At 35.4% G+C, this 15499-nt stretch overlaps 2 protein-coding genes across 2 annotated transcripts; one reads left to right on the forward strand and one right to left on the reverse strand.

Moving 5' to 3' along the window:
- Positions 1-5743: 5743 nt before the first annotated feature.
- Positions 5744-9225, reverse strand: mpdu1b (mannose-P-dolichol utilization defect 1b). Its single transcript, XM_081348777.1, has 7 exons — positions 9068-9225; positions 8620-8685; positions 8404-8536; positions 8136-8221; positions 7917-8035; positions 7727-7837; positions 5744-7218 (listed from the first exon to the last, which is right to left on the reverse strand). Exons 1-7 carry the CDS (start codon positions 9189-9191, stop codon positions 7096-7098), a joined length of 762 nt encoding a protein of 253 aa, XP_081204903.1. The 5' UTR covers positions 9192-9225; the 3' UTR covers positions 5744-7095.
- Positions 9226-9459: 234 nt separating this feature from the next.
- mblac1 (metallo-beta-lactamase domain containing 1) lies at positions 9460-15140 on the forward strand. The gene is made up of 7 exons (XM_081348767.1): positions 9460-9967; positions 10084-10275; positions 12596-12670; positions 12837-12902; positions 13337-13473; positions 14292-14478; positions 14627-15140. The coding sequence occupies exons 1-7, from the start codon at positions 9563-9565 to the stop codon at positions 14633-14635; spliced, it is 1071 nt and encodes a 356-aa protein (XP_081204893.1). The 5' UTR covers positions 9460-9562; the 3' UTR covers positions 14636-15140.
- Positions 15141-15499: the final 359 nt, after the last annotated feature.

The following is a 15499-nucleotide window of genomic DNA, read 5'->3' on the forward strand; positions in this document are numbered from 1 at the left end:
TTTCTTCTCGGGTTTAACCCCCTCACCTCCTAATGTCATTCTCATGAAAATGTAAAAGCTCGCCGCGGCTAATCGGAGGGCGAAGGGAGGGGGGGCTACTGGGAAGAGCGCGTACTTTCATTAACCTTGATAACAGTTCAGGCGTGTTCCCAAGTTAGATGCAAGTAAATCATTATCCATTACCAATTTTTTAAAGTGTTTAAAGGGAGAAAATCAAGCCCACTTTGGTTTCAAAAGAGCTGCGCTTATCGTCAGACGACTTTTGACTATGCTGGGGGTTAAGAGGGCGAATGTGGGTGTCGAGAAGAGGGCGGGGGACTGGGGGTGTTGAATTTTCTGGTGAGAAACATACCATCACTTAGCAACGACCACTGAGGCTTAAACAAACTGTTACCATGGTATATTCTGGGTTGCCAGTTTGCAGATTAAGGCCAAAATTCGAATGAATGAAATTGACTGAATGATCATGATAATATTTTTTTAATCCTTTCTTTTTTTTATTCGTTAAACCGCAATATTTTTTACATTCTTTTTACATTTGTTGACAGCATTCGTCATAAACCCGGAAACGAGATTAATGGTTGCTCTGGAAACTGGGGGGTGCGTATTATTTACATGCATTCCGAGGGAGCCGCTCCCCTCCTGCACGCACACACACACACACAGGCTGCACTGCCTAACAGGTGAAATAAAAACAGTGAATGTGAAGAACGTGGTAATTATGGTTATGAATTGACAAATTTACCCTGAAATATAGATATTCCATAGTATTGCAGGCTGTGTAAACAAGAAACAATGCAGAACAGCGATAGAAAGCGGCTAGGCTAGGCTACTTAAAGTGTTTTCAATGGCAACCCATTCCCGCTAAAAAATCAAAGATGCCTCTGCCCTGAATAAGGCTACTGTACATTTATGAAAATTCACTAGCATATATGCGGTCCACACCAACAACATGAAACATTTTTGTCCCATACAAGATAAATGTTTGATGTAAAGTAATATTTTGCTCCAAAAAGAAAATTATTTCATTATTTCACCCTTCTGCCATGTTCTGGCTGCATTTATGTTTTGTTTATGCTCATTAAAATGTTGTTCTCTTTACAGCGGGATTTCCTCAGTATTATAATTCTTTTCATTTCTGTTTCACAGAAAAATAACAAGTTGAACGACATAAGGGTGAGCAAATATACCATGACATATGTTTTTCTTTTTGAGTGCCCTATTTCATTTTCAATCTGTTCACAGGCCTACATCAAAACATGTTTCATCGCTCACTTGCGTGTTGGCTTGTCAGTCATACCTGCTTAGACGTTGTGTATGCACAGGTGAGTGAGTGGGCGTACATTTTTCTTCCCTTTTTTTTTTTTTTTTAAACAGCCGCTACGGTTGGTTGAAATGCCACCAGGGCTGCAGACACGCATGTGTGTGAGTCAACCTAGACGAGCATTGCCTGTCACGCAATAACAGGGGGGTGGCCAGACACATCCGATAACATTCTGTTGTGTCTGCCACTTGTCAAATGTATGGCTAATTTTATAAGATATGAATAGAATATGAAACCTGTTACAGAAAATCTGTTTGTGTATTACAAGAGCTCTGTGTTTTGTGCACAGATAAACATTATAAAAACTAAAAGGTAGAGCAAAACAAGGTATAGCGACAAATCTGCACACCGTAGGCAGGATGTTTCATGCCACATCTATCAACATCCTATCTTGCGCTATCTTTTTTTTATTATTATTATCAAGATTTGGATGCTATTCTAAGAGGGAGGTGTAGGCCAACCTCTTAACTTTTTCCACTTTATTTATTCAGAGCAAAATAAAATAAAACGCATGGATTCCTGTTTGTCAACAGATCATATCTACATCAAAAGACTGGCATGAGGCCAAAGCAGTAGTCCGTCGCTGATCTTACCTCATAGCTCGCAGTGAGTTATAATGAAATGTTCTGGATAACAACCATAATTTCCCCTAGAAAATGCGTTTTTTTTTTTTTTTTGGTCATAATGAATTTTAAAAAGCTGAAGAGGAAGTTGGATATGGCACATTTAGTGTATTGACTTACCGGTAGTAGCCTACTTAAGTGGTCTCTGCAATTCTATTATTTATTTAAAGGAACCAGTTTCAAAAAAAAAAAAAAAAATGCATTGATAAAATGGAAAATATTCTATAATAGACCCCAGACGTCAAAGCCCATTCTGAGCATCTGTGCCACGCTTTGACAGAGCACGTGTCCATTTCTGTCAGGTTAATGTGGTTAATAGAGGAAGCATTTGCACAGCAATGAAAGAGTGATTGACAGCTAACACTAATGACTGCACCACACCCTGAGCAAGACTGGTCTTGCAGCAAATCGAAGGAAAGCAAGGTGGGGTGAAACAGAGGCAGAGGGAAACAAGATACTCAGGATTACTATTTCCAAAAAAGATAATGCCATCACCTGTGATTTTATGCATGCAATGTTAATTGATGTTACTACACTAGCTGAGAGCTAAATATCTTTTAGTCTCTGACAAACCGGTCAGACACATAAATCTTCCGTTATAGGCTGGATAAGATATTTGTCAAGCACCCTACATGGGTGAGGAGGTGGTATACGTAATGCTGATTAGATACAGATATGGGAAACAGTCTTCTCCTCAGGTGAGGTGAGATAAGAACATGGGCCGTACTTTAAGACCTTTCCAACAGACCTGAGAAGAAAAAAAAACAGATTGCGTAATCCAACATTATGGATTATATTAATACTTTCATTAAACTGTCAAGAAAAAAATCCAGACTCTTATGCTCACCAAGGCTACATTTATTTGTTTAAATTACAGTAATATTGTGAAATATTATTACAATTATTCATCTGATGGCAAAACGGAATTTCCAGCAGCCATTATTCTAGTCTTCAGTGTCACACGATACTTTAGAAATCATTCTAATATGCTTATTTTGGTGCTCACGAAACATTTAGTATTATTATCAATGTTGAAAACAGTTGTGCTGCTTATTTGTATGGAAACCGTGATTTTTTTATATTATTAATGTCATTAATGATAAATAATATTATTCATGTCTTTACTCTCACTTTTAATCAATTCAATGCATCCTTGCTGATTTTTTTTTTGATAATATCTTTAATGATAATAATAAAAAAAGTATTAATAATAATAAAAAATAATTTACTTGATTCTTCTTTGCATACAGATTTTTAAGCAAATTTCAGATATGGAATTAAGTCAAATCTACTTAACTGAGTTAAGTAAAATTCACAAAGAAAATAATTTTAACTTGGCCAGTTTAAATTTGAGTAATTTCTACTTTTTATTTTATTCAAGTACATTTTACTCAAACATAACACTGAATTAAGCCATGATTTAAAAGTGTATGCTTTATTAAGTAAATAATGAATAGATATTGTGTAGACAATCTGCACGGATTCAAGCACAGAGATCTCAATACTTGGTACACAATAACGGTAGCATTCAACTGATCATTTTTGAGTATGAATGTATAATTTTGAGTAGAAAATGCACTCCACATATCACAAAACAGCAAGTTACTAAACCTAACAACAAAAACAAAGATAAAACAGTGCAAATACAGCTGAAAAACAGTGGAAAATGCAACCTTATTAATTATTCATGCCCCAGTGCATGATGGGAACACCAGTATCAGAAAGTTGAGTTGGTTTTACCTAATTTTCTAACGTCGATATTTACGCTTTAATTTCTACAAGCTGACATTGAGTACTAACATAGAATTGACTTCTTTTTTTCCTTTTTTTTTCCTTGCCTGAACTATATTATGTTTTTTTCTGTAGTATTTACTTCACCACAGATTTTTTATTTTTTTTCAGTGTGTGATGAGCATTGACAATAGGTGTGTTTGACACGAGCTATGCTTAACCTTGCTGATCGGCAAGAATAGCCGGTTGCAGGAGGTGGAGTTGAGAGCCATCAAGTCGGATACTTTCTGCTTTTTTTGTAGAGTACGGGAAACACACTATCTACAGGAAAGCAAATAAAATGCTGTTGAGTTGACAGTAAATTTAAGTAGAATGTGCAGTCTTTGTAAGCAGTTAATTACCCATGAGCATGTGAGCACAACCAAAGAAAACAAGAAGATACCTTTAAAGGACCTTACAGAGGAGCATAACTTTTATGCTTACATATATGAAATCTCTGTATAAATAAACTCTAATATATGGTCAAAAGTCTAAGGGCGAAAAGTCTAGGGTTTATTTTAATGCTGCAAAGATATGCAGCAATTTACAGAAACACTTTCCTCCATTGACTGACTTTGTGGCACTTCTCTATTATTATTTTTTGTTATTTGTTTTTGTGATATTTGATTTGGAGAGGCCACTACCCTACAGAGGATGTTTTATTTTGGAGGTTGGATGGATGAATGATTTGGAGATTATTTTGTATTTTTATTTTATCCTTTACATTTAAAAAATTATTTCTAACCTCCTGTTAATATATATATATATATATATATATATATATATATATATATATATATATATATATATATATATATATATATATATATATATATATATATTTTTTTTTTTTTTTTTTAAACATCTCACATCATTTTTTTTGTTCAATTTTAGTCTCAGTTTTATCCTGCTAAATTATCCTTATCCTTTTATCCTGGTAAAATAAAGGCACAAACCTTTTGTATGGGACCAGAATAATTATCAGTTAAATTACTGATAATTAATCAAAGGTTTTCAAAATTCAATGTATGGTTGTAAATAAGTTATATTTAGACTACATTAGATGTAATATTTGTTCTGATTTGTCATTGCAAAATTTCAGAAGTCATTTCAAGTGTCTGTGCTTGAATACACTCTAAAAAATGCTGGGTTGTTTCAACCCAAATTTGGGTCAACTATGGACAAATCCAGCCATTGGGTTAAATTCATAAATTACATTTTTAACCACATGTTTGGGTTTGTCCATATTTGACCCAAAATTGGGTTAAAACAACCCAGTATTTTTTAGAGTGTAAGGTGGTGTTAAATAGAATTTGATAATTTGAGATTATATCACAGAAATAATTCTTTAACGGCTTTTCGTTATTTAGATGAACTCTCATTAGATGCCTGTAGCTCATCTTTCTGTCACTTGCACTCATCCGTCCTGTCTTTCCTGTGAGTGATTACCATTGTTCAACCACACTGTAAAAATGATTATTCGAAGTTCTAAATATAACAAAGATTATTAGAGTGAAAATAGTTTCAAAGTAAATACTACATCAATTTTTTTCACTCGTTTGAACTCTTATGTCTGTCTGCTCCCTATAAATCTACAAGACAGAGTAAGACTTTTTAAAAAGTATAATTAAATGATCAGCTGAAATCACATCCAACTGGACAGGCTACATTCTGCGACATTAAGCCAAGAAATCCAGCTTGCTGTAGTCTATTAAAACATTAATTTTATTAGAATTTCATGCTGAAACTGATTTCAGACTTCTGGAGGTGGACTTAATAAAATTGCCACTGAATGCAGAACCAGTACTACCAGTACACTTTTCTGAGCTATATACTGTAGACTGTTTCTCTTTTAAAAGTGATGACGAATGAAAAATAGTAGGGTAAAGGGTACCTACCGTGGACAAAACTGACAGTGATTATATTTTTACCAACTCTTTGCCTCTCTCTGGTGGTACATTTACGTATCACAGTCCATCACTTCAAACCACCCATAATGGATAAATGAAAAAACACAACTTAAGATAACTTTAAAATAAACTGTTTTATTATTTTCTTTTAAAACTGATTGTGTCTTTTTCAAGCCTTTCACACTAAAAGAAATTCTCTGTGAACAGTGAGTAATAAACACTACAAATAATGGAAATGTTTTACTCGCCAGTCAAATGTACATTGCAACTTTAGATATGGAAAAACCGTAATCACAGCCATTTGTAAAATGTCATTCCTGAAATAAACCAACAATGAACAATAGATGTTCACATGCAAAAAAGGAAAATGAATTCACATGTGTGCAAATATGCAATGTCGATCATTCAAATGAAATTTTCATTTTACCTGTAGAGAGCTTACAACAACTTGCATTTCTTGAACAAACAAAAAAGTGCTTTGTAGGAATTTTTTTCTTATTGTACCCAGTCCCCTTTACATCATGATGACACTCGACAGCACGGCTACATGCACTATTGCATGGCCATTGCAAGAAATACAACAGTAATTGATTTACTAGTTTCCATGTATTAACTAAAGAAACCCTTTATTTTGTCAAACGCCAAAACATATTGTGGGGTGTAAAGCAACATGAGCATTTCTAGGTTTTGGAAGACTTTGTGAAATTGTGTCCATATGGTGGGATTTGTATACACAGAACAAAAAAAAAACGATCCCCTATGGGGATAATACTTTCCCTATGAGGTTCTAGTAGGGCTGCCTTTAGCATATGACGGCACATATTATCATATGTGCGTTTTTTAAAGAATGCATTTTATGTATTTATTTATTTTGTACAATTTGGTCACTTTTACAATTCTGGAATTCATGTTTAAAAAAATCTTGGTAGACGTTTTTTCACAGATTTGCTGTTGAATTCAAAATGGCTACATGGGTTTTAGTGAATATGCAGTGAGCCCGGTTAATGGGACTAGACAATACTCTAAAACAGGATGGCAGGAATTATACATAAGGATTTCGTACATACAGTATGTTTGTACATTTATGGTTGAATGCAAGAATACTATGGACACTACACCCTTCTCTGAGCTAAGAAAATGGTCCAAAAATTGCCTAATTAAATTACCCACTACCATAAAAAGGGCGAAGGACAAGATCTAGAATTATAGAAGGACCCCTCACCATACTGGCTTTTTTGTCCAATTAAGGGACCTGGAATAGATGAATGTGTGAATTTATACAGTATTTATACCTGTCTCTCCAGTAAGCGCTGATATGTTAACAATAAATGCACTTAACAACTGATCAAGGGACAGTGGTCAATTTTACAAGAACCGTCATTTTGATTAGGATACATCTGATCCCCAATCGGCTTTCCAGTGTTCTTAGTTGACTTGAGTGGTCACTGAATTTGCCTTTCGTTCGGATCTACTCAGTCTTCTTCCTGAGGGCAGGGCTGCTGTTCCAGTAGTAGAGAACCTGAGCTGTGATCACACCATTACAGCATGAAGAGATGATGTAGGTGACAGCCATGAGGGAATCTCCTGTTTCCTGTACAGGGACATCGGACACATTAAAATGGTCACTTCTCAATGAACCCATTTCAAACAATGAGGATCATAAATAAGTTACACTATCATTCAAAAGTTTCAGGTCAGTAACATTTTTTGCTTTGTTTTGAAAAACAGAGATACTTTCTTCAGCAAGGATGAATTAAATTGACCAAAAGTGGCCGTAAAGATTTTTACGTCATTAAAAACTATTTGAAATAAATGCTGTTCTTTTAAACTTTCAACTCAAAGAATTCTAAAAAATGTATCATGGTTTCCTTAAAAATATTAAGCAGCACAATGGGTTTCTTGAGCACCAAATGGTTCATGTGACACTTAAGACTGGAGTAACGTTGCTGAAAATTCAGCTTTGCCATCACAGAAATAAATGTAAAAATATTCTGAAAAAAAGTTACTACTGTATTTTGATCCAGTACATTTAGTCTTGATGAGCATAAGAGACTTTTATTCGCTTAAATATGGCATGATTGCTCATTACGGTGGTTTACCTGCACTGTAGTGAATATGCGTGCTAGAGAGCCAGCAAACAGCAGAAACACTGAAATAGCTGACAGCTGCCCAGTGTGGCCATTTGTGTAGTTGGTACCAGCCTGAATTAACTGAAGACACAGAAAATCAGATAAATACATTTCTGCTGGTTCAGCTGTTGAACGGTTTGTTTATTTTGGCCTAGCTTACTCGTCCAAAGATGATGGCTGGCATATTAGAGGCTTGCATGGTAGTGACAACAGACATGGGGACCATGGGAGAGAGGAGCATTGCCAATAGTCCAAAGTAGACTGCCATAAACCCCAAACCTGCAAGTAATCACAGCACAATCAAAAATGCACAATTTAAAAAAATGCAGCACAGATTTTTTTTTTTTTTTTTGAAAAACATGTGGAATTGTCTTATAACCTTTAACGGTGTTTCCTCCGTAGTGCTGTATGAGGAAACCGATGGTCACAGTTTGAAACATGAGAAAAAGTGCCTCACCCCAGGAACTGTCAAAAATATTCACAGGCACATGTTTTATATCTTTGTTTCTATTAGCCAGTTTTCCACTTTGTTGTTTGACATTTAGAAATGCATGGTGTGTTTGTATGGACAAATGTTTACCAAAATGGTAAATAAATATGAAATTAGACTTTAACATATTTACGAAAGAGCATCACTATTAAAGTACCTGAAAGGGAAGCTGTTGGCAATACTGTAGGCCATGGTGCCTGTGATGGCAAACAGCTCTAGTAGTACAGAGTTAAAGCTCAGTCCCTCAGCACTTTTAGCCCCAATCAGCTTTAGAATCTGAGGCAGCTTTACTATGAAGAAACATGCACAAATCATAAGTGTTAGGAAGTCTTGTTTTTTTATGTGTTCTAAAGATGGTGGAGATTTTCCTTACCTAATACAGAACCGAGGATGATCCCAATGCCTAGGCCTTTGCTGATTACAATCTTCAGGCAATCCACTGTAGAGATTCACAAGGAAGAGCTTCAATAGACTTCAATGTGATTGGCATGAAAAAGTTGACCCACAATTTTAATATAAGCCAAACAGATAACACATTTAATACAGACATTATTACTTTTTTGTGCAAATTATAAGGCAGATTAAGTTTAACATATTAACATGTCTTAATTAAAAACAGAGAACATCAAAACTAAGAGTCCTAATATTGTGACAGCATTTACCGAAGACAATAGACCCAGTAAGAAATTGGCATGTGTATAGTTTACATTAGAGAAATCATCTTTGTCATTGAATAAGTAAGTTATACCAGGAAATAATCTTTGAAATAGCGAACTATGTATCTATAAAGATGCAACTAAACTAATAACACGCGAACCTACCGTGCAGAAGATTGAACTGTAAAAAGAACTCGTCATAACATCTTTCTGGCATTAAATAATTAACCAGAATATCTTTAAAAGGATCCATGAATGATGTTTCTGCAACTGCTTCCGATGCCGCCATGATGCAAACGTCAAATGATCACGTGATGTAGTGCGTTACTGTAGTACTTCCCCTTTATTTATGGAAATACTTCTAGCAGCTTATGTTCCCACGATCTTACTTGCGATTGAATAGAGAGGTCACACAAAATATCACTTAATCGAATAATTATTGCTGTTATTCATATTATTTGTGTTTATAAAATTTGATTTGTCCTTCTACCAGCAAAAGGGGGCGCGATTGTACCATAAACGCCAAAATCTAAATTTCCCCCTTTCTAATTTGTCCTGAGTGACTTTCCGTAGAAGTATATGAAGCGATACTGAATATAACATTTCAGCTGTTGTAAACTTTTTGTTCCATTGAATATTATCCCGATTACTCAGGCTCAAATGGACATGCCTCGCTCAATAAGAAAAAGTGAATCTGGCATCAATTCCAACATTTCAGGCCACCCGTATTGCGTCTCAGTGTTGAAAGAGGGCTACTGCACAGCTGAGCCAGACGGCTCGTTTAGAGCTGACGGTACCATTTCTTTAATTACTGGACCACAAAATATTCTAGTAGACACCGGGGGTCCTTGGGACCGAGACTTTCTGGTCGAAAAACTGAAGGAGAATGGTATGACGCCAGAAAGTGTTGCAATAGTAGTCGGAACCCACGGCCACTCTGACCACGTGGGAAACTTGGGATTGTTTCCAGACGCCAAAATAATTGTGGGATGCGACATAAGCGTGGGGGATCGATATCTACCAAACCAGCTGGCTGAGGGACAGCCATACCCTATTGATGATTTTGTAAGTTATTCATATGTCATAGGGCCATAACTAGACTAGCAAAGGGAAGTAACTTCTAATATATATAATTATATATAGTAGTAGACACTAATTTGGTAATCCACTTTATCCAAAAGGTATCCATCATTCCAACACCTGGCCACATGGGCAGAGATGTCAGTGTCCTGGTAAAGGGAACATCAGAGGGTGCAGTCCTTGTCGCTGGAGACTTGTTTGAACGTTGTCACGATGAAGACTCCTGGAAGGAGCTGAGCGAGAACCCTCAGATACAAGAGACCAATCGACAGAAGGCGTTACAGATAGCGGATGTAATAATTCCTGGACATGGGCCATTATTTAGAGTGCACAAGCAATCATGACATTGACGTAGTCTTGGACCTGAGGTTGAGTCACAGACAGAGCAATTATGAAACAAAGAACACATTAATTTATATCACCAATGTGGCACAATAGTTTTAAAATAGCACATTGGTGTGTTGACTCGTACCATTCTGTTCACATATTTTTCAAATTAGGCTACTGGCCATTCCTTTTTAGTTCAAAATAGGTATTTTTATACTCTTAACTGCATGGTGTAACCATTCATAAGTATATTAATGACATATATTACAGTGAAAATGAGTTGTGGTACTCTACTGTGGGTGTGAAATCACTTTATTCTTGAATGTAAATTGTGGGTTTTTCAGTGTACTGACTGCTCAAGCCACTGACCCACTTGCTTTTGCAGTTATTTTTAGGCTTTTGCTTATTTGTGAGTCATGTGTCAAAAGATGGTTGTGGAAGATATAACTGATGACGTAGTAGCAGTAGTAAATGAGTAGTAGTAAATGAGGTCAAGGTTTGATTGTACTTGCGCAAAATAATTTATAGATGGACATTTTATGTGTGCCATCTAAATTCTTTATATGCGTAATACAAAATTAAGCACTTGCTGTTGTGAATGTTTGTAATTGTAAACAGTTAAAGGGATAGTTAATGGAAAGGGATAAAATGGAATTTCTGTCATCATTTACTCACCCTCAAGTTGTTCCAAACCTGTATAAATTTCTTTGTTCTGCTGAACATAAAGATATTTTAAAGAATGTCTGTAACAAAACAGTTGTGGGGCATTATTGACTTACATAGTATTTTTTTTCCCATACTATGGAATTCAATGGTGTCCCACAACTTTTTGATTACAAACATTCTTCAAAATATCTTCTTTTGTGTTCAGCAGAACAAAGAAATGTATACAGGTTTGGGACAACTTGAGGGTGAGTAAATGATGACAGAATTTCCCTTTTTGGGTGAACTATCCCTTTAAGTACAATCATAATAGGCAATTAAAAACAGCTATCAAGTAATAAAAGACTATTTACACGTTTTTATGACCTAAATGTTAATTCATTGCATCATACTGCCATTTGCTGTAACCCATCAAAATATATGTTTTATGATTCATATGTGTCAGTGTAAATGTGAATTATAGCATTTCCATGTGTTTTTCTTCTCATACTCATCCCAAATCACCAAAACATTGCTCCAGAAACGAATTCCTATTCAAGCAGTGTATTAGCACATTTACTCCACTAGAGTGCAGTCAGAAATAATAGATGTAAATTGATCGTTGAAAGAAGTGGTGACTCGTTAGGCTAGTGCAACATCATGCTCAACATTAAGTTCAGGTAAAGTTTATTAATATCAAATGTTTCCCACAGTGGTTAACCAAAGACATAGTGTCAGTCCCAGCGCACTTTTTTTTTATTGTAGGCTACTGTAAGCTTGTCTTGTGGTGTTGAGGTAGCCTAATTGGTGGTTGTGGTGAACACAACGAGAACCAATTTAGACATCATTTAATATCTCTAAAAGGAGTATTTGTTCAACTATTTATATTTAAATGATCCCATCTTAAAAATTAGATTAGCGGTTATAATAAATACAAAATGTTCTAATAATAGAAATGTTCACATATCTGTACCTTGATCCCTTTCTCAGTAGGCTTGACGTATGCTGTCATTACATAAAATAACTGTTTAGATTCCTGATTAGAGGGCATGTGGGATCTGTACGTAAGTGCACTGAAAGGTTCAGAGTTCAGTAAAGAGCCACAAACACACCGACCCACACCTCCAACAGCAGATAATATTTATTGATCAAATAATCCAAGGCAGATTCTAGGATATTACAAATGTCATATGATGCCCATGAACAGATATCATTTCAAGCATTGCACCTCTTCACTTTATATGGATTAATGGCTAGCAATAACAAAAGCATTATGTAAGAATAATGTCTCCTTTGTGCAAAACAGTTTTCTGTCTAATAGCAAAGTACAGCCATTTTTAGGGCAACTAATAAATGATAAAGACGTGACATCAGTACCTGACCTGACGTCAGATAGGCGTGTTGCGTCTTGTCGCATAGAGTATTTATAATCTGTCCTCTCATCAATTTAGCACTCGAGAATAAAATCTAACACGCTTAAAGTCTGTTTAATATTTCTGAGCCTTAACAAAACAGAATATTTACATCATGTGTACAGGAAAGTGTGCCAAATTTATTGGCATCAGCCTCTATCCGCTGGCACTGCTGTCCATCATCTGCAACATTTTTCTGTTTTTCCCTGATTTTAAAACCAATTATTCAAAGGAGGAAGCTGAGGGGCTCTACCGTCTTACGGATGAGATCATATACATGGGAGGCGTTGTTGGAGGAGGTATCTTGGTAAGGAAATTCTACATCTCATTGCATTGACATTTCTGTTGGTGTTGTCTGACCATTTTCTTGGCACTATTTAGAGCATCCATCCTGGCTTCTGGAATACATTGTAGGTTATATCTCTTCTTCAGCATACTTTTATGTTGATATGGCTACTGCTTTTTTCTTTTAGGTGTTGATTCCTGCGATTCACATCCATAGCACTGGGAGGCAAGGCTGCTGTGCAAACCGATGTGGGGTGAGTTCTGCTAGGGTCACAGATTCGATTGATTTCTCTAGGACTACACTCTTGACTTTAATTGAATTAGTGCCTTAGAAGGACAGCAGGTGTGTCAGCTTTACCTATAGGAATACTCATCATTTTATAGGGATAGTTACCCAAAATTGAACATATTGTCATCATTTACTTACCCTTATGTCGCCCCAAAAATTTTTTCGTCGACTTTCATTGTGTAAGGTTGAAAATAATCACAAATATTTGAAAATTAACAAAAATAATCAAAGATATTTGAAAATTAACAAAGACATTTGCTTTTACTGTTTGCTGGTGAAACCACTATGAACCACTATGGTGAAAATGTTAGTTTTTAACATAAACAAAATGCTTACATTTTTCCACTTAGTGAACCTTTAACTGACCTAAGTCGGTTGTGTTCTTTCTGTCTATTATAGATGTTCCTGTCCATTATCTTTGCTGCGACTGGTGTGGTTGGTGCTCTGTACAGTGGTATTATAGCTGTGTTTGCATTGATTAATGGACCAGTTTGCTTGACTGAAGATGATCAGTGGAGCAGACCATTCATGAACAGGTGTGAAAATGACTGGTCCATCCCATTTTTAGAACTCCAAACATCCTCTCCAGTTTAAAAAGAACATTTATAGAAAACAATTCTAGAGCTCCTAGAGAGAAAAATAGTCATGACAACTAAAATATAACTTTTTTGGGTGCAAAAATGTATAACATAGTACATCAAAATAGTTTGTGGCGCTTAACTGCTTTTAAAGGGTTAGTTCACCCAAAAATGAAAATTCTGTCATTAATTAGTCACCTTCATGTTGTTCCAACCCCGTAAGACCTTCGTTCATCTCCGGAACACTGATGAAGATCTTTTTGGTGAAATCTGAGAGCTATCTGTCCCTCCATTTACAGCTACGCAACCACCACTTTAACGCTTCAAAAAAGTTCATAAAGAAATTGTAAAACTAATCCATATGAATCTAGCAGCTTATTAATTGAACATTGAATTTAGGCTTTTATTCACATAAAATGTTCAATGTTCAAATGTGAATAAAAGCCTCAATTAAATCTGTTCATTATATAAAGCAATCCAGTCTCTTAAGGAAATTTGAACTAAACCACTCAATTCAAATGATTCAAAGTTTTACGATTTCTTTATGAACTTTTTGAAGCGTTAAAGTGGTAGTTGCGTAGGCTGTCAATGGAGGGACAGAAAGCTCTCAGATTTCATCAAAAATATATCAATTTGTGTTCCGAAGATAAACTAAAGTCTTACGGGTTTTGAGTAATGACAGAATTAAAAAATGTTGGTTAACCTTTAATGTCTTTTTGTTGTTCTTATTATTATTATTATTTATTTATTTTTACATAATTTTACATATTTTGCAGCACTGAAAACTACTTGGGAAACTCTGAAATCTGGGACACTTGCAAAGAGCCAGAAAATGTTGTGGAGTTTAACATCGGCCTGTTTTCCACCCTGCTGGTGGCTGCTTGTTTAGAACTGCTGCTCTGTTTATTTCAGGTGCTCAACGGCCTCTTTGGCTGCATCTGTGGTACATGCAATCACAAAGAGGTATGCACCGTATATAAAGATGACTTGATTTCTAAAGGTCAATCAGTTATTCATTTACTGCATTTTTTGCTGATGGTCTTGCAATAGCTAATAATTCATTGATCTGATAGCTAATTTAGATAATCTAAATTATGCTTTATTCCAATAGGTGGCATAACTTCAAAAGGACAACAGACCAGATAACACGGGATCAAGATTTATTACCAGACACTTGTCCTCAGTATCGATCGGTGACCATTAGCAAATGTGGAAGTGAACAGTAATTAACATGAAAGGACCTGTAAAACCTACTCTACTGATTAACATTATATCTTCTCGATTGAAACATTGTTTGCATATGTCATACTGAGAAAATGTTTGCATCAGAAAATGTATGTCATACTGTTTGCATACTGAGAAAATGTGTCCAGAAACTCACTGATCCATCCATGTGGAAAAAATGGGTTCATTTGTTGTATAAATGTAAATATTTTTAAAATATTTAGATATCTTTTAAATAATAGTTCAATGTTATGTTAAAAATAATGCATTTATATTTACATAGAAATTTTAAGGAAGCATTGGGTGGATCTTATTAACATTTATGTCAGGCAGACCTTTTTTGACTGTGATCTTAATGTTTAACATTCTATTCTAAATAAAACTTTTAACAGGTTTTGGCTATTTTAGTGCTTGTTTCTCTTTTTTGATAATCTTGTCACATTATTGAGAAGTTCAATGTGGTTTTTGGATAAGAAGTGCTTTGCTATGTAGTTGTTTGATGTTGCATAAGATAATACTTTAAAAAGAAGACAGAAATGACTGACACTCACCGCAACTCATTTCCTGAAGTTAAGGCCCTTAATGAGACTGCAACAGAAGAACCGTCTTGCATCAGTACCAACTACCAACCAAAAAGAAACTCTCCTCTACATAATAAAAACGGTGAGTGAATCATTTTCCACATGTTTTCATTTTTCAAAGAAGGAAATACCATGTCTACATGGGCAGGCTTGACTTTCAATTACTTGTGTATGTCATA

This window comes from Scardinius erythrophthalmus, assembly GCF_964197995.2.
Source record: "Scardinius erythrophthalmus genome assembly, chromosome: 2".
Classification (NCBI taxonomy): domain Eukaryota; kingdom Metazoa; phylum Chordata; class Actinopteri; order Cypriniformes; family Leuciscidae; genus Scardinius; species Scardinius erythrophthalmus.